The 27,241-nt window shown below is 36.8% G+C and overlaps 1 protein-coding gene across 2 annotated transcripts in view; it reads left to right on the forward strand.

Moving 5' to 3' along the window:
• The window catches only part of FBXW7 (F-box and WD repeat domain containing 7), a 173,229-nt gene that overhangs the window by 73,152 nt on the left and 72,836 nt on the right, over positions 1-27,241 (forward strand). Inside the window, exon 2 of one of the 2 annotated variants that reach the window (XM_030947165.1) lies at positions 589-1,146. In XM_030947165.1, the coding sequence (XP_030803025.1) occupies positions 658-1,146 (489 nt within the window). In that variant the 5' untranslated portion in view covers positions 589-657. Of the gene's footprint in view, positions 1-588; positions 1,147-20,647; positions 20,960-27,241 lie in introns of those variants that run through there. The other variant, XM_030947166.1, reaches the window with a different exon arrangement.

Here is a 27,241-nt window from a genome sequence, read left to right on the forward strand (position 1 = left end):
ACAACTGGGCATCTCTCTGGCCTGCATAAGACTCTGCAGTGATAAAGCTGTATTCTAAAATGGGTGTTCTCTTCTTTATTAATCTAAAAGGAAATTAGAATAAAAAGAAATGAAACTTTCAATTATATCTGAAAAATATGCTACTCTTAATGCATAAGACCAAAAGCAGTTTGTTTTTGTGAATAATATACAAAGTCTGTAATCAAATGTGAGGGAAAATAAATACCATTTGAAATAACCCGTGTACAATTTTTTGCAAGTAATATTGCATACTTGTATCTTCTGTTAACATGAATGTTAATGGTTCTTGTGGATTCTCTAGAAGGGCAACTAGTTCTTCTAAATTTTGCTGAATCTGGTGCTTAAAGAGACTATGATCAGACTGTTTGTCAGAACAAGTAATTCTCTTGCTAGAAAGTTGCTTAAAGTTTTTTTTGTTTTTCTAGTAGCGTATCAAGTAGAAATTATTCCTTATTTCCTGGAAGTTTTTACTTGCCAAGAATAATACAACTAAATAGATTTTTACTGCTTTATCTAATTTTAAAAAAGTAACATTTGTCATCTTCCACTTTTTCTTTCTCTCCTTAGAATGTGAAAGCATTTGCATCTTCAGATAGCCTAGCCAAGGTCCAAGAAGTAGCAAGCTGGCTTTTGGAAATGAATCAGGAACTGCTCTCTGTGGGCAGCAAGAGGCGACGAACTGGCGGATCTCTTCGAGGTAATGCTTCCTCAAGCCAAGTAGATGAGGAGCAGATGAATCGGGTGGTAGAAGAGGAGGAGCAGCAGCAAAGACGACAACAAGAGGAGCAGCACATTGGGAGGAATGGGGAGATAGGAGCAGAAGAACCTGGATTTGATGACAGGCATGAGTCTCAGCAGGAGCAGTTAGAAGAAAATAATAATAGACTTATTACAGTGGATGAGGATTCCACTTGTAACCAAGAGGAAGATGATGATGAACATGCTGGTGATCAAGAGGAGGAGGTGGAAGAGGAGGAGGAAATGGACCAGGACAGTGATGATTTTGATCAGTCTGATGACAGCAGTAGAGAAGATGAACATGCTAACAGTAATAGTGTCACAAATTCCAATAGCCTCATGGACTTGCCCATTCACCAGTCATCGCCATTCTACGTGAAGACAAAGGTGAGAAGCTACATTTTTTGTGCTCTTAATCCTCACTAACTTTGGATTTTGGAAAAAAATCGCATATTTAGCATAAACTAAAGTTTTACAATGAAGCAAACATTTTATTTCCTAAGGAGTTTACAGTGACGGATTTATGTAGTCCACAAAAACTATGCTGTTTTAGCTGTTAATAATAAAAATATTTGCATGCATTTGACATGAGCAAATACCCCTATGTAATTTAAGAAGTAGCGTTTTCATGACTATGGTCAAAATACCAAGATATTTCTTTATAAATATTTTTACATAAGACTCTCCTGGCATTATTTATGCTATTTTCCTTCTCCAAGTGGGCTAGAAGGGAAGGTAAGCAATTGTACATGGGTTATGTTCTCAGACAGGATCTGGTTCATTTAGGTGAAAACATTGTAATGAAAAAGTAGGGTGGAATATTATAGAAACATGAAGTTCTTCCTGCTGGCCTGCTGAGTTCCTTGACAAAATACAGATAGGAAGTCATTACATAATGTTTTATTGCATCCTGCTTGTGAGGACCTTGAACCTGTGTGCTGGTTGTTGAAAACTTCAGATTTGCAATAAGTATCTGGAAATTAATCTTCATACTTTTATTTCTACTTATATCACCTAACATTTTAGATTAAAAAGAAGTTACTGTGTTGTTGGTTGCAGTGTAGATTTGTAGCTCACTATATTTTCCAAGTTCTTTGGGAAGGAGGAATTCCATTAACTCTTAGGAGCAGCAAAATAATGAAAGCAGTGATATTGACTAGCAAGAAAGAGGAGCAGGCCAGTGTTCTTCTGGGAGAATGTTCTTTCTAAGTCTATGGATTGATTTATTTTTCTTACTCATTAATTGTTAATAGAACACCTAGCCTCTTCTCACCTTTCGAAAAAGAAAACCTCCTCAAACTTTTAAATTTTACTTAAAAAATAGTTAAAACCTGATGTAAAATAAAACCACAAAAAAGTCAGTTAACATAAGTTAACAGGTTGACTATGAGCATAAATGTATAGAGATGGATAATCAGTCTTCAAGATGCACCTGAACAGGTAAATAGGGGGAATATTTGCTTCTGGAATCTACAGCAATGTTTTTATTAATAATGATAATATGCAATTCACTTCCATGTTTAAAGTATCTCAGCTAACATATTTGATTTTTGAAAAGTTGTAATGTTTTCACACGGGTTTTTAATATAATTTTATATTTATAATTCTATTCTTTGGGGTACTGAAGTATATGCTTTCTAATTTGGAGTGAAATACTGTCATATTTCATATAATTGAATTGGATTTTACTACTGAAATCCTTGGTACACATTGGTTTTCCTGTATTTAGTATATTTTACTGAGTGTTATATAACAACTTGCATCCAGCATGGGCAATAATTAATGTAGGAAATTATTATACTCAAACTTACGTTTTTAAGTCTCTGAATTGGAAACTTAGTGAATTTAGCTGAAGTGCTTTGTAAGTAACTATACTCAAATTATGTACAGACAGAGCAGAGCATAATTTTCAGTGGTGGCCAGTTCTGAAGCTTTTTTTATTGATTTCAGTAATGAATGTAGCTTTTTCTTTCTTTTCTTGCGGCATATTTGACATGAACTGAAACAAGCCCGTTTACCCTGAAGGAAGATGTCTGAAAGATCTTTGTACAGATGCAAAATTTCTGTGTGATCTGATAGTTGCTCTGTCTGTTCGATGCAGGCTGGCCATTTTTGTCTGTGCTCTGTCCCCAGGCTGTGCTTCTGCAAGTATTGTTGGGCAGCCAGGTAGCAAACCAAATTTGGGATTTTTTTCATGGTACGGTTCTGTTTTAGGAAGTTCCAACTTTGGGAAGTATCAGCACAGGTTAGAAAGCTGCTTGAGGTGGCACTGCTCAGCATGATGGTTACACATTAGAACCAGCAACATGCAACATTAATGTTACCAATTAATTAATAAACCAATATTTAAGCAGAGGAGCACGTTCTGTGTTAAACAGTGTTGTGGAAATACATCTGCGAGAGCATGAATGAATTACCAGAGTAAAAATAAGCATGACTAATTAATATGCTGCTTTTGAGAAGAAAAGGGAGTGTTAGCAGGCTCATCAGCTATGTTTACAAGTGATTTCTGCTTCCACCTGTTGAGGATAAAGTCATCCTAGGAGACTTGAATCTCATGGATTTATTTTTAGCTTTTCAGACATGTTTCTCAGTGTTTGTAGTCAATTACATTTCTCATAACTCTGGCTGAATTACCTTGCTGTGTGCTGTACTCTGAGACTTGCTCTGTGCCAGCATTGCAGGCAGTGATGGCTGAATGCCCTTCTGCCTGTCTGTGTGTCAGGTGTAAACCTGGCTCCTCAGAAGCATTCCTGATGCAACACAGTTTGTTCTGCTTGTACATATGAGCAGCACACTTTAACCACTACCAAATACCAAGAGATAATAGTGAGACTGAACAAAATAGCGACATCTTAGTTTTTTTCATATCTCTCTTCTTTGTCCTTTTTCTTCCTTTCCTCATAAACTACTGAATAAAGTCCTTCTCTAATCTGATTTTTTTTTCCTGTTTGTTGATCTTCAGAATCCTGTGTGGCTAAGGAAGGAAATGTCATATCTCCCCCATAACACCACAGTGTGCCCTGCTTGGGTTTGCTGCTTGTCACCTTAGTGGCCGCAAGCATGCTGTGTTCTAATAGATATATATAAAATATATGAAAATATTTGCCTCATACTACTGCTCTGTGCAAATAACTGATATAATTGCAGCCATAATGTTGTGAAAATGTTATGAGTAAAAGGCATGGGCTCTCGAAATGAGAAGGCTGGTGGTTCAGGAAGGATTTCATTGCATTTACCAGCACCACACAGGAATCCAGAAGGATCCTTGTGGCTACCTTCCATGATTTCCTTCATAAAATAGTAGGCTGCTCTCTATTGACTTCTGTGCAAGCTAAAGCTTATTTTTTGAAAAATGTCACTGTTTGAAAACAGGAAACTGTGCAGCTAGGCAAATCTCTCTCAAGCCTAGTTTAATAGTTTGTTAGTTATCATCAGTGTTTAAACTTCTCCACCTTTACTCTGCCTTCTTCCTGTTGTCCAACTTTTTCAATTTTGTTTTATTTTCATGTTGTATCGAGGAGCTATTTAACAAATGTGTTTTTTTCTTCCAATATGTTAAGCAATCAAGTTCTTCCCTGAAAGATCTCTTAAATGTAAATAATAAGGACAATGTGTCCATTTGGCACATTTTTCTATTTTTTGTTCTTGTTATGATACTTCTATGAGCACTCTGGTGTTGGAACATTCCTCTTCAATCACAGATGTCTTTATATCTTGATCAACAATCTGGATGAGGGGATCCAGTGCACCCTCAGTCAGTTTGCAGGTGACACCAAGTTGGATGAGTGTGTTGATCTGCTGGAGGGTAGGAAGGCTCTACAGAGGGATCAACAAGGCCAAATGCCAGATCCTGCTCTTGGCTCACATCAGCCACATACAGTGCTACAGGCTTGGGCAGAGTGGCTGGAAAGCTGCACAGCAGAAGAGGCCCTGGGGATGCTGCTGGAGAGCAGCTGAACATGAGCCAGCTGTGCCCAGGTCCAAGGAGGCCAGTGGCATCCTGGCCTGGATCAGCAATAGTGGGGGCAGCAGGAGCAGGGTAGTGAGCATCCCACTGTACTCAGCACTGGTGAGGCTGCTCCTCAAATCCTGTGTCCAGTTCTGGGCCCCTCACGACAGGAAGGACATTGAGGGGCTGGAGCGTGTCCAGAGAAGGGCAATGAGGTTGGTGAAAGGTCTGGAGAACAAGTCCTGTGAGGAGCACCTGAGGGAGCTGAAGTTGTTTAGCGCAGAGGAGGCTCAGGAGAGACCTTTTCACTCTACAAATACCTGAAAGGAGGGTGTAGCCAGGTGAGGGTTGGCCTCTTCTCCCAGGTAACCAGTGATAAAACAAGAGGAATTGGCCTGAAGTTGCGCTAGGGGAGATTTAGATTGGATATTGGGATACACTCCTTGCAGGAAAGGGTTGTCAAACACTGGCTGTTGCCAAACAGGCTCCTCAGGGAGGAGGCTGAGTTAACATCCTTGGAGGTGTTTAAAAGACATGTAGATGTCGCACTTCGGGACTTTAGTGCTTTAGTGTCCGACTTGCAGTAGTGTTAGATTAATGGTTGGACTTGATGATCTTAAGAGACCTTTTCCAACCCAAATGATTCTATGATATCAGAACTGCGGTTAAAACAAAGTAGCAGCTGTGCCAAGGACAGCTAAAATTTGTTTATGTGATATATTTACCTATTGATATATCAAATAACTCCATGCATTGGGATTTCATGTTTGACTGACTTGTCTAATATGATGCAAGCCTTTTGCAGAGAGTTTTCTGTTCTGTAAGGTTGGCCTGTGTCCTTTCTACCTACAGAACTGGTGCTCAGTTGTATTAAAGTGACCAGAGTTTTCTCATGTCAGGCCCTTTGCTGTTTGTTAATTTTTACTTCAGTTGATCTGTGTCTTGTCATACGTTTCCAAATCTGTTTTAAAAATACTACATAGCACAAGAGAGCTAAGTAAATATATACAGCAGTCTGACAAAAACATGTTCTTGATGCTGATTCTTCACTGATTGCATTGTATTTGTGGCATCCATTTGCAGCGCTCTGTGATAACTTTGTATTAATTGAGTTCTATTGGGTAATAATTAACCACAGCATAAGCAAACAAGTACTCTTACATCCCATATTTCATAGCAACTGCACTTAAATGCTTTTATCCCTCTACATGTGGGATTCTGTTGCAATGCAAGGACAAGAATGTATTACTGGCAGTTGCCATCACTGTGAAATAGCTCATGTAAATTATCATTCTTGCTTACTTGAGAATTAAGTCGTTTGTCTACCTGTGCTCATACTCTTGAAATTGTAGTACTAGCAGATGTATCATGCCAGCAATATTTTATGTTTAGCAAAATTGGTGTTTATGACAGAGGTGATACCAGCATGATTTTGTGGAAGAAAATGTCATCAGTGCTATAATCCTATTTTATGACAACCACTGTGTTATTTTCTCTTGTACTGACATCTGGGTTTCACCATAGGATTATCTAGGTTGTACTCTGTTTACTTTTCCAAGTTTTTTTCATGTAAATCTATAGGTTTATTTTATTTATAGATATTTCTGAAATATTTTGATTGTTCTGATTCTTAAAAATACTTTGATCATAATACCTACAATCTTTAACTTGTTCAGTATTTTTTTCTTTGTTTGCATAACTGTTCCTGTTACAGTTTCATAGTTTTTAAATATTAATGACTTCAATATACTTAAATATTTTGGTTTTAATTCATGTTTTTGGTTCCCATTAAGATGAGTTGTTTTTCTTGAACTGCTGCAAGCTTTTTATATTTACAGGAGCATTGTCTGCTTGATTATCTTAGAAATTGTTTCTAAACAGCTACAGTAATTTACAGGTTCATTCATCTCTGGTTTAGGTTTGATGGGAATTGATTTTCTGGGGAAAAAAGTAATGATCACAATCTCCTATGAATTTAACTTTGTTCAATTAGTTTTTATTTATCTAAAATGCAACATTACATAATACTTTTAATATTAAATGTCTCTAATGTTGAAGCCACTTCAGTTAGGAAATAAGCACTTTAAAAAAAATTAAACACTTGAATTCATGAAAAGCATTAGCTGCATTATTTCCAGCAAATATTGTCACAGATTTCTGTGGTGTAGGCAAAATAGCCACTTGATATCAGACTAACAGGAGTGAAATGTATTATGTAAGGACCTGAATTTTAAAATCCAGGCAAACAGGTGGAGCAGGAAGGTTGTTAGCTGGTGTGTAGCCATTTTCTTGCTCGGGGTTTCAGAAAACACTTTTGTCTTCTCTGCTTGTCTGGAGGGATTTCTGAAGTGTTTGAGCCCATTTATGTGAGATGCTTTATCCTTCTGGGCAACAGGCACTGTTCAACAAGAATCTTTGCAATTTACTTAAACATTTATTTATTTCCTTTTCTTCTCTTGAGGCTGTCATAAAGCCTAGCAAATTAGGTTATATGAATGTGAAATATTATTTCTTTGTTAACTATTTGGATTGTGATGGTGACTTCTCATAAGGGGTCAGGCATTTGTGTGTGCAGAGCCCTCCAATAACTTCACTAATTAGTCTCCTCTTCAGATGCAGGTTTGCTTGCTGCAGAGTTGTGGGTTGTGATTGATTTGTTGGTTAGCAGAGCTTCCAAGGAAACAGAAAACAGATTAGCTAAAATGAAGATGAAAACTTAGTGTATAGTTGCATCTACAACCACAAAAACACTTTGATACCCTTTCAGAAGCTGTCATATTTTAGCATTTGCTTCATTACTAAAGGTAATAAGATTTTTTAAATGGATACATTTAATACATAACATGTATTACAAACAACAATGGTAAAGGCTGAGAAGCAGTTTAATTTTCATGTAAAACCAGTGTACTTTGATTGCAGCATCCTCTACCATACTTTATACCATACTATCCATTTGGCTGTAAGTCACAAGAGAGAGTGTGTGTAAGTATTAGTGCTGTTCAGGAGTGCCTCTTCTTGATTGTTTATTGACATGGGAGAGTGGAGGGAGGGAAGATATAACAGATGAGCTGGATTGACTTGGGTGGAGTTGGAAGAGGATGTACCACAGGAAAACCTGTCCCTTGCAGCTTAAATACCCACCTCTTCAGTTCTGAACCAAATCTAAAGCCCTGCTCACATAAAGAGCTTTCAGCTCTTAAACAGTGCAGGCTGTGACAGTTTTTTGCTGCAAGGTCTAAGCTTGTATGTAGAGCTACACAGATAAGAAGGATTTATTTTTTCAGGGGTTTTGGCTTTGGGTGGAAAGACAGCATGAATTTTTTAAACTGAGGAAACCTAAGATTGCGCTGGGCACTTTGTGCAAATGTGAAGTGAAAAGGACTCCTGTGTGAAAGTCTGCAGTCATTGTTGGAATTGCTGATAGGCTAAAAGCAGGATAGGGGAATAAGGGGGAATCAAAGATGATTACAGAAAGCTTATCCTTGGGAACAGAGGTTTTTTTTATGTGTACAGGCAGTACATGGAATTAGGCAAAAGTTGCAGTGTGTGTAGGTGGAGGGTGGTTTATGTGGGTTATAATTTTTCTCCTTCTCTGAGCAGCAGAGGGGGCTGCTATAGCTTTGCTGCAGCCCTCTCTGCAGACTTGTGTGGTGCTTCTTTGCAAAGGTTTTCCTTGCTCCTGCAGCTAAAAGCCTAAAGCATGTTTTTAAGTGTAGGGAATAAATGTAACTGGAACAGAAGGACTCAGAATTTTTTATTTGTCAAGGAATCTGTTTCCAGTATAGGAAATTATGTTGGAATGTTTCCTTTAAAAGAACAAGTATTAAACTTATTTTTAGCTGGCTTGTGTGATGAGAATGCAATGTATAGTTCTCTGCTCTGAATACACAGGAGAAAGAGAAAAAACTTCCTACTACAAAAAGAGATTGATTTTTAACTTTTTTTTTTTTGCAAGGACCACATGCAAGGTTGGTAGATTATTCATGCCTTTCAGTTAATGCTTTAAAGGGTTTTAAACTAAGTTATAACTTGCCTAAAGCTGTGTCAGAAAGGCTACACATAAAAATTGCTCTGATTGTTGAAAAAAGGCAACAAAAAAGCATTGACAGTTTTTTTTCCTTGCTTTTTCCTATGAATATATTTTTTAATTGAGGGGGATCCTATCAAGGCATACAAATGCTTTAAGGGCAGGTGTTAAGGTATTGGGGCCAGATTCTTCAGTGGTGCCCAGTGGCAGGATAAGGGGTGATAAGCACAAACAGAAATACAGGAAGTTACATCTGAAAATGAAGAAAAATTTTCCTTTGAGGGTACCAGCGCTGGAACAGGCTGTCCAAAGAGCCTGTGGAGTCTCCTTCTATGGAAATACTCAAAACTTGCCTGGGCATGATCCTGTGCAACCTGCAGCAGGTGAACCTGCTTTAGCAGAGAATTGAACTGGATGATGTCCAGAGGTCCCTGTCAACGATTCTGTGATTCATAACTGCCAGTCAGAATTACTTTTGCACTACCATGACAGTTTAGTTATTTTCAAACAAGTTTTGTTGTTTTAAAAGATATTTTTCTTTTACTTTTCTGATACAGAGCCTTGTTTGTTGTTTTGGGCGGTAAAAATTCTAGAAATATTCATACTTGGAGATTAATACAAATAAACATTTCTAACCTTTGATTTCTTTCTAATTTATATACCCCACAGTTTAGTGCTAATCATTCCACACATGCAGGATCATTTGAAAAGGTTACACGACTGTCATTAGATGTAGTTTTTTAAATATTAAAGCATCCATGGAAGGAATGCAGATTCTTTGTTTCTCTGTAGATAGCAAGTTACTTCTCCAACTTTACTAACCTGCAGTCTGCTTTTCTACAAATACCAGTGTTTTGTTTGAAAAGTACTTTTTACTTCCTGTGCTTTTACTTGGCTGTGTTTATTTACGATTTCATTTGCTGCTCAAGGCTTGTAGGTGTTTAGCTATACATTTCTAAGTACAATTTTCCTAGAACTTCACTTGTACATAAAACTAATGTGTTACATAATTGCTGCCCTGCTAATTTTTCCTACTTTGTAAGTGGATCATGAAGTTTGCTTGTAGATATGCGGACTATGTCTGTAGTAATGTGGTTATTACTAAGGGTATATACTTGAATTGTCCTTTGAATTGTCCTTTGGTTGCTTGGCTTAGGCATTGCTCCCTAAAGGTAAATGTTGGGGAGGTACTTGCATATGTTACTCTGTCTTCCCTATCAGTTTATTTTATGTAGAATAAATTAAATTGATGCCTTCAGGATAACTACCTGAAGCAGCACCTTGTTTTCCCATGCTTTTTCATAGAATTTGAAATCAATGTTGGTTCAGATCCCACGTGGTTTTTGCTCTGCTTTTTTGTTGCCAAAATGAAAATTAGCTTTTTTTTTTTTCCAAAGGGAAGAAACAAAAAAATGTGCAGTAGTACTATTTCACCTCACCAATTATATGTCAACAATATTATGAAGTAGAAATCATGCAAATGTGCTTCAGAATCCTTTCAGTATGCTCACTCTGTTGGGATATGTGACTTGTCTAACAAATACATTTGGGAGCTCTGCCCCACTTAAATATGCCATTTGTTCCTTTTGTTGGTCTTGACTATGTGGCACATGCTATTGCCTGATGTGATCGTTAGCTCAAATATTTCCAGTCTGTAGTGACACAGCTGTATTTTCTTGAGCATTTATCAGTAGATGCTGTTGCCATGTCAGTTTTAAGCTGCTTCTCCTTCTGAAGTTGGTATTACTTGTTATAAAACTTAATGCAAATGATGAATCAAAGTGTGGAGAAAGTAAAACTTTTGCTGGTGAGTTAGTTATGATTAGTAAACTTCTTGCATTTGCTGATGTTTATACTTACAAAATCATGGGATCTGAAATTAGCTTAGGGAGCTGGAGGACTAGAAATTGATCTGAAGACCACAACTAAGTTTAACACCTGCTGCAGGACTAACATTTTTTTTCTGATATGTTTCTCACTCAGAGCTATTTTGCAGATTACAGTATGTCCTTTATTTCTCTAGGAGACTTTTCATTATCTCCAGAACATGTGGCTATTCAGCAAACTGTGCACAGTGAAGGAATTTACATACCTTTATAAATTCTTGAGTAGAAGGAGAGAAACTAGACAATGTCAATTTCTCTGCTAATTTAATGATTTCTGAACAGGCAGAATGCTTAAAAACAAAACTTCCAAGCTGTCTCAGCAAATGTTTGAACAGACAGCATCTAATGTCCATGCACAAGGGATGATTTTTGACACATGAACTGTTCTTCTTTGCTAGTGCCTGATATCTGATCTGTGCATGGAGCTGTGCTTGTGTAGTAATGATACACTGTGCATTTTGTGTAGACTTATTGATGAGCTGTTATGTTTTGTTTATGTGAATGGTTTACAGCTTGGTTTATTGGTGAAATTTATGCTATAAAAATCCCTGTAAAACCTAGAACAGGTGTTTCTATAAATGGTTCGTTTTGTCACAAGCATCTTCTCCCTTTTTTTCCATAGCGTGGTTAATGAAGATGCTGTCTAAACTTTGTGCAAAAGTTGTGAGATTTCTGCCCATTCTCTCCTGGCCAAACAAGTTCAGGAATCCACCAAATTATTATAAAATGTGTTTAAGTTGAAAATCTTTGTGTGCCTTGACTCTGTATGGTACAACTTTTGATGTACTGTGATTACGTGTAGTAAAGTGATATTGAGATTTTAAAGGAGGAAATAATTAGTTCTACTGGATAGATAGGTATCTTGATAATAATTAGTGAAATACAAGTGGAAAGCATTGCTGTTGAGCATCTTTTCTTCTGACTTATTTCTTCTTTTCACTCTTCTTGATAATTTTAAATTTTGTTTCTTTAGTTTGTAACAAGAATTGGTAAGAGGGAGAGGATCTGAGAAGGACACAATTACTAAAGAAGTGCAGAGATTTCTATTCCAAATCAAGGTGGTCCAAAGTAACTATTTCTTTGTAAAACCTGGCTTTTTAAAATCTTTCTTCTTATTAAAAAGTGATGTTTTCTACTGACTTTACTACCTGACCGTATATTGCATAATGTGAAAGGAGTGAATTGTGAATTTTCGTAATACTCAGTGTAATTCAGTCTTGGAAGACACTGGCTATAATACTCAGTGTAATTCAGTCTTGGAAGACACTGGCTATACTTTTCAGCTGTGTCATGACATATTACTCAGTTAATGCTTATAAAATTTTAATACATTTGTTCAATCCCCGGCCCCTCTGTGAAGTGGAAAATGTACTTATCGCCACCATGGATTGCCAGCAGGGATAAATTCCACCTAAATCATCATCAGAAGTCATCACTACTTTCAAGTAAAGTATTAGCAACATTTCCTGTAAGTGCAAATCTCATTCTTACCCAGTCAATGTTTCAAAGTGGGCAGGAGACCTTTGTTCTTCTCATTTAACTTATGGAGTGTCCCTTAAGGATGGCAGCTACTGTGATCATTATTGGCCCAAAGATATTGAGTACTAAAAAAAATAATTAAAGGCAACAAATAATAAACACTCTTTTTGCCAATCTCATCATTCCTTCAGATGTGATACCTTGGTCAGATTTTCTAAAACATGGAGAAAATAATTGATTTCATTAAAATGAATATATAAAAGTAAAACAAAGAAAGTAGAAGAGACACAGCTAAATGGAAGAAATCAGACCAAAAAATCATTCAATATGGATCAGTTGTTCTTGCCAAAAGTAATAATGTTGTCCCTCGACTTCTAAGCTGGACTTCATCCACAGCAAGGACACTTTCTGTTGGTACTCAGAGGCACTTTCCCTTCTGCACAATTTTTGCCTTTGGTGTAAACCACTGTTATTCCATGCCTTAGAGCAGGTGTGCTGCACCCTGTGTATGCAAGTATTCCCTTGTATGTGTTTTGGAGGACAGGCTCTTGACAGACTGACTCTTCCCACACTGTGCCAGTCAGAATTTGGTGCTGGTGCACTTTCTTGGCAGGGTTTAGTATCAGAATGCCAGTAAATCAGAGCTGGGTTTGGCCAACCATACCAATCAAGAATGCCAGCCCTTCTGCATACTACCTGCTTTTTTCTGTGCTCTAAGCATTCTTTACTTCACATATCTTGAGCTTTATAAATAGCCTCACACCCCTTTCCAGTATGCTGTTACCAGCTGAAAAGGATTATGTAGCTTAATTTGGTGCTATCAAATGAATGCCATTGTAACAATCAGTTGCTGCATTTGTAAGATTTATGTGTATTTTACAGTGCTGGTAAGAAAAATAGTCTTGTCTCCAAAGAGGCCTTGAAAACAATTTTATTCCAAGCATACAAACTGTAATACTTTGCGCAGTTCAACCTTTTATTTTGGCAGTCGTGAGTGTAGCTAATCCATAGAGTGTTGTCAGGATTTTTTTTTAATGCTGAATAAACAGTGTTGGGCCAGAATTCTGCTACAGAAGGAAAAAAAAATTCTGTAAGGTGGTGAAAATATTTTTAATGCCTTGTTGATATTTTTGGGGATTTTTCTTGATCCCATTTAATATATAGACAGAAAGGTCTAAGCCCAAACCTCATTTTTGTCAGTGCTTTTTGTACATTATTCAGAAACTGATAAACATGTTTTAGGTGTTTTGGTACTGCTTTGTGCATTTTTGTGTGTGTAGGTATATAAGTAGAGAATTTCTCATTTAAAGTGTTGCATTTTACATGGAAGGGTGATATAATGATAAGAAAAGCTGAATTTTGCAGTATGGAAAATAATTTTTCAGCTTCCTATCTTTCCTTTTCATAAAAGCAGCCTCCTTAGTAAAAAACCACCTGCTTTCCCTTCCCCCAGCTTATCCTCAGCTGGGAATTTGACTTGCATTTTAATCCAGTGTTAAATATTGCATGACTTCTCTACCTGTTGCAGTTCTTAATTCTTGTCTCAGCTTTATTTAAAGGTGCAAAACCAGCATAAAAAAGTGGTCAGCAAATAAATTCCTGCAGAGCAGCTGTAGAAATTCTTTTTAACAGCTGTTGCAACACTGACTAGACTAAAGAGTTAAACTTGCTTATCCAACAAATCATGTTGTAGCCAATGAGAACTGGGCAGACATTTCTGGAATATTTATAAAATGCAAGATGATGCAGCTGGATTTCTGTTGCATACCTGAAATATTTTCTGAAATATTCACCGGAGAAATGAAGACACGTGCCTTAAAGATAGTTTAATAAAAGGGACAGTAACAACAAGACACCATAGTATGCTAAATACAGTCATAAAATTAGGGGACTTGTAGAGTAAAGCCAGATAATAGAGGCCTCCAGTGTAAAATGGTTATGTAAGGTGGGCATTATTTTATTTAGATGCTCATGGTTAAGTATTTTTTTAATGTTGTGGCAACATCATTAGTATTGATACTATATAGTCTCATCAATATGCATTTTGCTAGACAGTCTATGTTGTTTTCATAAACATTCCATGAGACCTGATGAAAAATTACCTGCTGTGAATGCAAATGTGCTCTATTGTGTAGTACTGTCGTGATTGAGGGCACATCCCCAGCTGCATATACCTGCAGGTTCCGCTCCCCTTCTTTTGAGATGGAATTCTGCTCTTGTTGAGATGCCTGGGGAGCTGTAATTTTTTTGGGACCAGTGTCACATGCTAAGGGATCCATGGACAAAGAAGGCTGATCTAACAGCTCGTTCTTGCCCAAAGGTGAAGGTCTTGACTGCTCTCCACTTCTAAACACTGTTTGTCTCTTCATGCATCTGGCGGCTTTGTGAGCTGTTTACAGTTGCTAATCTAGTGGAAAAATGACTTAGCAACAACAAAGGTTGACAATTTTCAGGTTTCCTACTTACTGGAGTTATTTCAGAGCCCACAGGCTTGACAAATTTTACTGCCAGTTTATTGAAGAGTTTATTGAAAAACTGGCCAAAGACAGAAGGGGGGGAAGTGCTAGTCTTCTCCTTTTCCCTTCTAGAGTCTCAGTTGGATATTTTTGTTTCCTTTCAGCTACAAAGAGGATCAGGTGTGGGATTGAACAGATCTAGTAGCGATCTTATTTTGTTACAGGGTGACATTCATTCAAACTCACTTGAACTGATGTTTCCAATTGAAAATTGAGAGTAGTGAATCCTTACTATTGGTTAGTCTGACTTGCTGCAGGGCTCCCCATACATAAGTATTTAAATCCAGTAGGTCGAATTTGAGTCTCATTTTATTTCTCTGTGCACTCACACTTAAATGCCAGGATGCTTAAACAGTTATGAGCATGCACATAGGCATGAAAAATATGTAGTAGGTATGTTTATGTGATGATCTCCCCTTTGCTGATATGCTTGATATTTCATCTTCCCTGGCCTCTACTTGTGGACTTTGGGGAATGCTATCTTGTGCAGTGTCAAGTCTTCTGCCTGACAGCAGCTTTACCATCATCCTTATCTATAGTTTTTGAAACTTCATAATTTTTTTTCAATATAGGAGTGTTATACAAGTTGTACCATCTTCCTTCAGCAGTTACAAACGGTTTAGCTCCTTCTTGCTCTTCCACAGCAAAAATTGTAATGTAGTTCTTTTGTATTACACACAGCAGTTTATAAATGCCTTGATATGATTTCAGAGCCAGAATTATGACCAGGAATTATCATTTAAGTTAATCCAATTTAAGAAAATCTGGATTCTTCTTCACTGTGTTCTTAAACTTTGTTGCCAAAGAAAACAAAACTTGTGCATTTGAGACTTTTATGTGTCATTGTCTGTCATCCTTTCCAGAACTTATGTATCTCTTGGCTAATTTTCACATGATTTGGCAAAAATATTAATATTACACAAATTTGCAAGAGAAATAGAGGGTAGGTAGGTAGGAAATGGAAGAGACTGCTGAGGAGGAAGTCTACAAGGTGACCATCACCTGTTTAGGCATCTTTGAATCCTTGTGGAATTGGGTTTTGCTGTGATCTCATATACAGGTTCAGTCAACATTTGTTCCTTCCTTTACACCATAGAAGCCACTTTTCAGTCAACACTCCTAGTGACACATAAGCCTGAAATAGAGGTTTGCTGTGGCTGGACTGTTCAGAGGGATGCTTCCATGTAGGTCCCCTGGTACCCTGGGACCATAAGGCCCTGGAGAAGCTATAGTGTAATTCAAGTGCATTTTAAATTTGTATGATAATTTAACCTGGAGCCAGACTTTGTTCTTTTTGTTGCTTGTGTTACAGCAGGTTTTTTCATGGACTATGGAGAAAGCCATCAGTTTGCATGTTTTACTAATTGTTTTGCCCCTTTTGCATACTATCAAAGTGTACACTTTTTAGGCCATTTTGATCTCAGAAGATCAGAATTGTCCTCCCCATCGATCTCCTTCATAGCCTCTTCAGAAATCTTCATTATGTTTTCTTATATGTGCAGATTTTTGTATTGGGTAAACTTGGACACAACAGAGTCATTTTAGAGCAATAGGGTTTTTTTTTCTATCCAGCACCAGTAATACAGTTGCAGGTAGCTTCTGTTCAGCAGTGCCTTTTATCTATACAATTTATTTGTTAATCTGCACAAAGCAGGCTAATATACAATCTGTCATTTGAAAACTGCTTGTATATTGACATTAGAAATCCCTCACATAAATAAACTTGGGACCACAGTTGCTGGGTAGGTTGCTGAGAGTGTTGTGTAGGCTGCCTTGCTTTGCTGACAAAGTGGTTCTCAGTCTTTCTAGACCTGGGCAGGGACCAGCATGAATATCAGTTGAATAATAAGGCTTATGTATAATGTAAATTATAGTGCATTCTGTATGCTACAGCTATCCAGAGCTTACTACAGATCTTTTTAGGAAATAACTTATCAAATATATTCAAAGGATTATGATGTTAGTACGATTAATTTGAGAAGGTGACTTTTGAAATGTTGCAGTTCTCTGCTTTATCCATTTGAGGGCAGCTGTTCACCGATGTTAAGAACTGTGGAGAACCTGTCTGAGGTTCTGCTATCTGCATTTTAGTTTTTCTATACTTGCAAATACTTCATTCAGGTCTCTCTAGGTCTTGTACTGTTCCATCACCATATTAAAATGCCATAATTTTGTTTAGGTTTTTTTCCAGTAATGTTAGTGTGCAAAACAACTCTAGAAGAAAACTCTGGGAAGTTTGCATGGACTGGTTTTTGGTGCTGGGATAATTTCATAGATCCATGTCTTAAAATTATGGCCTTCCTGAGTTCAGTATACTGAACAAACTAGTTAATTTTGTAACATTTACTTCCTGGTAAACAGCTCCAAAAAAGCTGACTTTGGATTACTCTGACTGGAAGGTATAAAGATTGTTGCTGCTTTGTACATGCTTTCATTTTACAGGCAATCTCTTCACCGGACTGGCCAAAAAAAACCAGGAGTCTTCTGGATTCTTATGTTTGCAGTCAGTTGAAAGTCCATTATAGCCTTGAGTTTAAAAATACTAGTTTTACAGGCACTTTTATGAGATTTCATCTCAAATGTGATCTTCTGATTAAAAGGATAGGCAGGCACTCACAGCACCATTGGAAATCAGCCCAACTATATTTAGAAATAGAACGTTAGTAAAATGCATTACATACAAAGCACAAAAGCTCAGATTTTCATAATTTCAAATTTGTCAGGTTTGTACATGTTCTCATCCCATATAATGCAAAAGTACACACTTGAAAAGATAAAAGTGACAGACTGGCTGTTTAAGCTTTACATTTGAAGCTTAAATTAGAATTACATTTCTGAGATAGTCAGCCTTCACCATTTTTGTCTTCTCTCTTAAGACTGTGTTTTATTTTCTGGCTAAGGACTTTCACTTCTTACAAGTCTATAACTTCCCAGCATTAGCCTGGGACCTTTAAACATTACTGTAAGACAATGATACTTACAGTCAGCAATGTGTATCAAATACAAGACTAAAAACTAGAGTGATGATAAGTGGAAGTAAAACTGGGACAAAATCTCATCTTCTAATGCAAATCTTTTTTCCTAGGGGACAGTGATAAAAAAGCAGGGGAAAATAGACACAGGTGAAAGCTAAAGTTTTTTTTTCTTATTGCTATGGTTAAGTATGAAATCTAGCTCTGTAATTTCACATTGGACAAAAAAAGTGCCTTATTTTGCCATGGCTCTATCTACCAAAAGGGGACTACGCTAATTATGAACATGATCCTATTTTTCGAACTAGAAGTGTGTCCTTGTGGAATTACTCTAGCATATACAGGGGAATATTCAGTTTTTCCTGGGGAAAAAACAATGTACCATTGGGACTTTTATCTCAAAACAAAAGAAGAAGGGCTGACAATCCTGAGTTTGGTGTTTTCAGAGGTGTGAGAATAACCTGTGACTGGAACTGGGGTGGTGAGCAGTGCTTGGAGAATGCAATACTTGAGTCTTGTTTACTCCCCAGTTGTATGTGAATCTGTAAATGGACCAAGTTATGTTCCTGTTCTGCACTCATGTTATGAGCCAATATTTTTTTTTAAAGTGTGGGGGGAGTAAGCCTGTAAAGTAGTAAGATGCTAGGCTCTTGTATCAACTAATAACAGTTGGTGGTCTGGCACACTGTAAATTCTTTCAGTAATTGTGCAACAAAATACTCTTAAAACTGAATTTAGTTCAGCAGTTTCAGCTGTTAGTTCATCTTCTCTTAGTGCACCCATAGAATTCTGTATACAACTAAACGAAATATTGAGTATTTATTAAAGGAGAAAGTAAGGCTTGCTTTGTACATAATGTTGTACAGATCCTGATCTGATCTCAAATTATGTTTATATAATTACATTATATATTACATTTTGCTAAACTTTGTTGGAACAATTGAGATGGTGACTAGTTCATCAGAAATGGAAAATTGATCTGTTGCTTCTTTTTGAATGATATCAGTAGGGTATGTGGGTTGATCTCTTTTGAACTTTTGGTTCTGTTCTTCACTTTAGTTATTCAAAGTAAAAACAAAAGGCTGCTCTTTTCCCTCTTTGGAGTACTTCAGTGAAATCTTATTTTAATAAAACTGAGATTCTGAGATACTTATTCTGAAGCATTCCAGTCAAGTGAAAGCCTAGTATTTGTAAAAAATTTGAAATAATTCAGAATGAAGTTATAAAGTAATGCCGTTAGTGCTGTGTACAGGCTAATGGTAAATGGTTCCTTGGAGCTTTAGCAGGAAGTGTGAAGGAGGAAATGTAAAGAGTCTTTTAGAAGAAAATTTATGTCTAAATGTGCTTTCGAATAATATATGAATGGGATGGTAGAAAAGAAAAAAACCTCAGCCATCTGTGCAAGAAAATACTGTGCTACCCAGCATTCTGTCACAGCTTTTCTGTATGCAACATCTGTAAAGAAATAAGGATTTTCTTGTTTGTCTGGGAAAAATATTGTGTTATAAGTAGGTGCTTACTGTAATGTATTTAAACTGTCAATGAAATGTTAGGTTTATGGGGTTTTTACCCTCTTCTTTTTTTTTTTTTAAATAAAAAACTTTCCACATGCAAATGTTTGGTCAGGGAGGCCCTCTATATGCAAATGAGACATGCTTACAGCTTGGCTTTTTGAAGGGGAAACAAAGGGCTAAGTGGAAATGCTAATACAGTCATATTTTAATGCTGTCTTTTGTCAAGTTGCATTGTTGTGCTCCAAGCATTAAAGCATTACTGCACCCCCTCTTTTGCCCTCACATAATTATACAGTTAATTATCTTTGCTGGTTTGTGCATAAAGAGACTTGTAAGATTTCTTAATGGTCATTTATTCACTGTGTTTTGGACTGTACTGACTCAGTTCTACAAGAGCCTTGATGGTTTTCAGCAGTTTCATAAGACATTTTCACACGCTTTTGTTTCTTGCTACTTAGTTTTGCTCAACAACATTTTCAAAATATGAATATATTTTTAAGAAACGTGTCCAAGTATAGGCACCGGAAGGGGATTGTGGGAACATATGGAGACATTTTAGGAAAGATAATTTGATCAAGAAATTATTCAAAATGGAAGTAAACTAATTGTGGAAAATCTGAGTAATAGACATTGCTTTGTAGCTTTGTTCAGTGGAGTAACAACTTTTTTCCTGAAAAATAGGCCTTGGGTTGGTTGCTAAGGGCTGGCAGACCTCTCCCCACATCCTTCCAGAGATGCTCTGTTCTTGGAGGAAGAGCCCTCCTACTTTCCACTGGTGTGATGGATAGGCCTGAGCAAACTGGTACCCAAACTCATGGGAAGTGAGCTGGCCGGAAGAGGGAAAACTACTGTACCTTTGCATCCTTGGAGCCAAAGCCACCTAGATGCTGCTCCCCCCTATGGTGGCAGGGAGAGAGGAAGAGGGGCTGACTGGAGTATCTGTACTTAAGTAAAGAATGCCAGGAGGAAGGAATTAAAAATCACAGTGTAGCATCTACTTTCATTAAATGAGCTAGTTTTGTACCAATTTTTAGGAGACACTAATTTTTTTTTTCAATTTTTAAAAATCCATTTTTATTTTCTTCTTTAACTTTTGGACAATATATTATGTTTTTAGAGACCATGGGTGAGGAACAGCAAAGTCCAGATCAGTTTTTCATATTATTTTATTGACAGTCCAGAAGAAATCTGCTAAGGGAGTGATAAAATTGATCCTGCAGCAACACTGCTACCCTCTGAAGGTTGCAATCTCCTTGGATGCCCCTTCTGAAAGCGTAATGCCAACTTGTTAAAAACAAAACAAAATTAAAAGAAAATTCTTCCTTTAAAGTGCAGGTGCAAGTGACTGTGCTTATTGAAACTCCAGGCAGTCATGATTTTCTTCTTTTTCAATCTGCAGATCCCTTTTTGGAGAAGGGCTTTTCTAACATTGCAGGGGAGGTCCACCAGCTGTTTGACTGACGGGAGCAGTCTGCCTGCCCCTTGGTGGTTTAATTCCTGCCTATACTAGGATAGCTTGCACTTCACTGAGCAGCAGACAGGTCAGGACACTTGGCAGGAGAAGGTTGAGAGGCAGAGGCAGCAGGCTGTGGGGAGCTGATTTACCAATCTGAAACTTAAAAAAAAAAAAAATTGTGCTACTTTAAAGCAAAGTTTTTAGCAATGCTCTTGCAGTGTTAGTAGACTTGACAAAGTAAGAACGATAAGATGTCCAAACCTGGGAAAACTGCCATCAACCATGGCTTGGTTCCTGTTGATCTTAAAAGTGCCAAAGAACCTCTACCACACCAAACCGTGATGAAGATATTTAGCATCAGCATCATTGCACAGGGCTTGCCCTTCTGCCGTAGGCGGGTAAGTGTAAAAGTCTTTAAAAGCTGGATTTTCATCACTTGGCTTGGAGCTCAGTGCTTTGTCATGGTGCATTCGATCCATGAGGAAGTACTTACATCTGTTATTATCTATTCACTCAGGGTACCATAGAAGAGCTCTTTGGTAATTTATTTCATCAATTCTTGTGCTTTAATTTAATTAAAATCTGTACATGTTGTCTTAGCTATAACTCATTTAAAGGAACGTGTCAATGATTCTTTTATTGCTGTAAACCGGGTAGGTGACAACAAATGCTGTACAAAATAGGTGCACTCATAGATGTATTTTGCTGTTATTCAGTCTTTTAGGTCATGAAGATAGTTTGGGGTATAATTCATTGAACTCAGTTCTGAATTGTATTGACATATGCAACTTGTTGAATACTAAATTAGAGAATTTAGAAATGTTAAACTAATTAATATTTAAACATTTTACTAAGAATTCTTGAAATACGATTTTAATACTTTTGTAACTCAGTAAGGGAGATAACATTTTTTACTGTTACATAAAATAAAAATAGCATGTTACTATGTGGAGGTTGCGATATAGTTTATATATAGACAATCCTAGCCTGACAAACTATCACGGGTCCTATACTAAAGCTTCAGGAACTGTATGAATTAAGTGTCTCTTAAAATATATTTATATGCATTTTCTCTTGCTGCTGAATAAATACTGTTTCAGTTTACTGATGCAAGTTTTAAAGTCTAGCTCATCCTTTGTAAATATGCTTGCTTTCTTTGAATGTCAACTTAGTACTTTTTAGCAAACTTAGTTAAATCACAGACAAAATTTAAATTTGACAAGGTCACCCTGGAAGGTTTGATTTTTTTCATACTATGTTGTTTGGAATATCTTAAAATGTTTCTTATATGTAAAAGGTACAGGGCATACACTGAAGGCAGCAATCTAATGTCAATCTGCAACAATGCAAAATTTAGAACACATATATATATATACGCAACTGTTTAATATTGGATCATGTGCATTTCAGAAAAGTATTTTTTCTGAAATTAGATATTATGCATATGTGTTTGCTGAACATGGAATAGGAACATTTCAGAATGTTTATGGTGATAAAGTAAGTTTCTGGATTTTAATAAAGTGTTTTAAATTTTTTTATATGATTTGGGAACTGTTTTTTCGAAAATAAACATTTAGAATATGTTTGGGTAGTTTTAGTTCCTTTGTCTTGGAAAAAGCATAGTATACAGTGTAGAAGATAAGTTTAGTAGATATACTTCACAAGTCCTTTTGTGGCTATGTAAGTATGGTGTACTGTTGGAACTTGAATGCTGATGTCTTATGTGTGTATGTTCTGTAATGAGAAATATGATCACACAGTAACTTATCACAGGTACAAAAAAAAACGCAAAACACCCCAACCAAAATCTAAAGCAGTTTTCTTAAGCTTTTGCCCTGTTCCAAAATGACCAGAATGATCTCATTTGTCCTGTCCTACACCCCGCTCAATCAGTCAGTTTGATGTTTTAGTTATAGGAGGGTTTAGAAAGGCATTCAGCATCTACTTTTCTTTTAGCATTAGGACTAAGGAGAAAATTTAGAAATGCTGTAAATGTATGTTTTACCAGCTAAGCTATTGTCAATCTATTTATCTTGTAGTTTGAAACTAATAATTCTCATTATGATGGCTGCTGATAGTGGAAAATATGAGAGCTCCACCTTTAGTCCCATGCCTTGCTGCACTCAAAGCCTGCACGTAACTCCCAGCCATTACCATATTGGGTTCCTTCCATGCTAACGCACAGGGGTTGCATGCAAGATCTGCAGGTTGAAAAAATCCAATAGTAAAACCCAATCTAATTCTTCATATCAACAGATGAGAGAGTCAATACTTCTGTTTTCTGAATTTATTCTTTTATTAAACATAACAACAACCAAAAAAAGTGTTTTTATGCAAAATAGGAGTTTTAACACAAAGTCTTTATGCAACTTCAAGTTTTATTTTTTAAAAATTCTACTTTTCATTTAATAAGTAATGCATTGAATTATTTAGCACTGCATTTTCAGAGCTTAGTTTGATGTGCTTTAGAACATGAGCTACTATTTTCTTCCAGGTAATATATCAATGCCCCCCCTTTTTTGGGTGAGTGTACGATTGGGCCATTCAGACATGGACCTGACTTTAATATTGACCTTCTCCTTGTTTGAACTCATTTCTTCCCCTCCTTAATTGTACATTAGACCTAACAAAACATCTTTAAAATGTGTTCTGTGATCCTTGAGAGTAAAAATATTTCCGTTATGAGAGCTGACAGTTCATGGCTTCTGCATCCTCTGCATTGGTTATACTGGGCTTCTATCAAGAAGTGCACTATAAATGATCACAGGACTTAGCAGTTTGCCCTTTTGCATTTTGTCAGTTTGCTCAAGTAGTTAAAACACTTGTCTGCAATACCACTAATCTGAATCCAGTTAAAAATAGTATTACTTAGCATTCTTTGTGGAGCACTTGAGAACTTTAGTGCACAGCTATAAAAGTACTGTACTTCTACAGTAAACCTCTGTATTCCTACAAAGCGTCCAGGAAAACACCGATGCACTATCACCAAATGCAGCCATAGCTGTGGTCCTCTTTAGCTTTTGACACATCTTTCTTAGGCACTGGAGTAGATTTTGCAGTATAAAGTGGAGAAGCAATGAATACCTTTTAGCTGGTACACGCTTGGAGTATCAGATATCATTTAGCTCTTCAGTGCGATGTAACTGCAGCTGATCATTGAACATACAGCACAGTCACGTATGTCACGCATGTCCCAAAATCACGTGCCACATTTTGTTTGCCATGGTAAATACTTCCAGATGACAAAAAATTTGCTATCTTAATTATGTGATTTTTCTTTTGTAATGCTCTTAAACCACTAACAGAAATATTTTTCCTTCTGAAGTCTTGTAATTCTCAACTCTTTGAAAAGCTGTTTAACAAATAGATTTCTTCCCTCTTTAGTTTTCTAAGGTTTTTTTCCCTGAAATTTCTCTTGAATTGTCTTGAAATATCCTCTTTAAGTTTGCTGTATAACAATTTTATCACATGAATGTGTCTTTTTAAGAAGTGCTAATAAGCTGGAAAATTTGTGAGAGTGATTTGTTAACTTGCAGCGTTCCTTCATTTCAAGTGGATTAAAGTAGCACTGAATTGTTATAAAGCAGGGTTTCAGTGTGCACCCTGTGGTATTCCAAGCTGGAAAAATCAAGGTAATAAATGTATCCATTTTCACTGCCTATAATATGAGAAACACCAAAGATTCTGTTATACTCTATGATTTTGTGAGAATAGTTTTCCTCTGTGTATGTATGTTTCACCCTTGAAATACATCCAACAAAATTTGGGCAATTCATCAGCTTAGTTCATCAATGAAATGCTTCTGTCTGTAGGACGTATTTGTATGTTAAGTGAACACAAGATAGAGCATTGAAGCATTACTTTTTACCTGCCTGTGTTCTTCATATAAAAGACCGTCCATTTGGTCTTACGCATTTGTTACTATATTAGAGCGCTTGGACTGAGACTCCAGTTCCTTTCCTTCCTCTAATTGACAGGTATGCTAGAAGTGTATTTAAAATACTGGTGACTTATGCATGAACAGCTTCACTTATTTGGATTTGGTTTTTTCATCCCTTAATTTCTGTGTTAAAGCAACCAAAGCACTCTTTTCACTCTCAGTCAAATCCATGTAAATGTTTGTGCCAGCAGTTCAACCAAGTACTCTGTCCGTTCAGTTTTTCAGGGAAATGTAGTCCTGAATTTTTCCACAATAAATCATATTTCTTGCTTGAATACAGCACTTGATTTCATGGATGACAGTAAGAAGTTACTTAATGGACAAAAAAAACTAACTATTTGGCTTTCTCTGAAATTATATATCCTTCCATTTATACTTCCCTGTACTGCATATGACTTTGGAACAGGTTCTGAGTAACATAAAAAAGCACTAATCTATTTTCCCCTTAAACAAAAAATAGGTAATTTCCCTTGGAATTTCTCACCATTTGGTAGGAAAAGACTGACAGAAGAGCATAAGAAAAAAAATAATGTGAAAATGTACATATGTGTGTGTGCATATATGTGTACATATGTACAGTTTTCTAAAGTAAAACTAAAGGTAGTCTTCAGAGTCTGTCACTGGACAAATCCGAGCACTCCCAAATGCTTGTGTCTTCTACAAGAGAATTTTTGTTTCTAGGCTTTGTGTCAGGGAACTTGCATTGTGACCTCTGGTGTTAACATATTTCTTTGAATGGCTGTCAGAAATAGCTTTCTTTCAAAGCTACTTTAGCCTTTATTTCAATTTCTCTTGATTTTGTTAGAAAATTTGTCAAAGTACAGATCATGGACTGATCAGTTGATACTTATCAGGAAAGGAAGTTTGTTCTTGATCTATGTTTATTTTACATAAAGGGATGTGTCCTTTGCTCTGCATTTCCAAATATTAATAATAAAGCCTATCTTCTAGATACTTTACTTTTCATTCTTAGATTCATAATTTATAGTTTTTTTCTTGTTTTTGTTTTTGGTGTTTCGGTTTTGGAAAATCTTTGTAATGAAACAGAAGTACTTCAGAAGTTCAGTAGGACGAAGTTAGCTGAAAAGGAAGATGGTTTTGAGTGGAAAGAAAGGAATACTGAATAGTTACAGAAATGAGGAAGGCAAAGTCTTCTGTAACATTCTACCTAGAGGGTGATGCCTTTAGAAGATAAATAGTCTTGGATAATGAACTTTGTCCTTTTTTTTCTTTTCTTTTTTACATATATGCAGTGTCTCCACTCTGAATCTGCTTTTTCCGTGTCTTTCATCTATTCTAATAAGGGAAATAAATGTTTTTCCTGTGTGAAGTGGTGGTCTTGAAGGAAAAGCAATATGTTACTTATTTTATCAAGGCGGAACAGTGAAAGTCTAAAAATTATCTTCTACACCCTTTTTTCTGCAATTCTCTCTTTCATTTTGTTTGCAAACAGACTTGCTCTGTACTGTACTTGAGAGGGAATAATAAAGGTTTCACAGAAGTGGAAAAAAGTGTACAGATCCTCAATTCTCTGATCAGCTCAAGGTGGGGTGATTCAACCTGGCTCAGCTGAAGTGCCCTGTGATCTCCCAGGCAATGCTCACAAGAATTCTGCCAAGCTTTACTGAAATCCATCCTTTAAACTGTGCATGCAGTCTGATGTAACCTGTGTTTCTGGCTTTGTAGAATGAGATACAGGCAGCAATAGGCTTCTCTCTAGCCCTGCCCTTCTCTGGGGTGTTAGAGAAGCTCTGGGCTTAAGATAGCCATTTGCAGGAGGAAGCACTCAGTTTGCTGTTCGAGCAGCTGTTCCCTGTATTCCCTGGAAAAAATAAAATTGGTAGCTAACCTGTGCGTATCTAGTCCAGTCTGGTGTAGTAGGTCAAAAATAGTTGGGCAACTTACTTGAGTTTTTGTTGTTGTTTGGTTGGTGGTTTGTTTTTGTTTGGTGTTTGTTAATTTTCAAACCTGCACTGCAACACTTGTCATAGCAGACTCCCAAAGACTGCTTTTTCAGAATATTCAGGGATCCTCTGTCACCATACTGGCTCTTTGAGAAACACCATTATTTAAATTGTTCTACCTGTTTCTGGCCAAGATAAAAGCAGCAATCGGAAACTCATTTATATTTAACACTAGCTAAAATGTTTTTCTTTGTGGTTTTGATGCATTTAAAACTTCCATTTCCTCTTGTAATGAGCAGCGCTGTCTGTTACAGACTGCAGGAGTGCAGATGTTAAAAGCATATTATGATGATTCTGCAGTCAGTCCCTTCCCTTCAGGAGGTGTCAGAAGAAACGTTTCCTGGGTGATTTTTCTTCCTTGTGCCCAATTGTTTAGATGTCTTTAGAAGCCTTTATTGTCATGGTCTTTGAGCTATTCAAACATGCTGGGTTGACTTTGTGAAAGGACTTTACCTGCTTAAAGTCCATCTGTTTTGTTGTCTCAAACTGTGGAGGTTATAGCATCCAGCAGAAGAGGGAATGGGAGACAACAGTGATGCCATAAACTGACCCAGCTGCCTCTTAGCTGATTGATCATGCCAGAGGGGAACTCATGAAATGTGTAATTAAATACTTAGTGTATTGCTTTGAAACCTAATTGCTTTAACTATGAATCTCCTTTTTCTCTTTTTACAGTCCCTTCTATCACTAGGTAAACGCTTTTTGTCCTTCTGCAGCAGAGGAAGGCACTTTAATTTCCTGAGCATATCTTTTTCAGGTATGGGGGAAGACTCCTT

Source organism: Camarhynchus parvulus, chromosome 4 (genome assembly GCF_901933205.1).
Source record: "Camarhynchus parvulus chromosome 4, STF_HiC, whole genome shotgun sequence".
NCBI classification, from domain to species: Eukaryota; Metazoa; Chordata; class Aves; order Passeriformes; family Thraupidae; genus Camarhynchus; species Camarhynchus parvulus.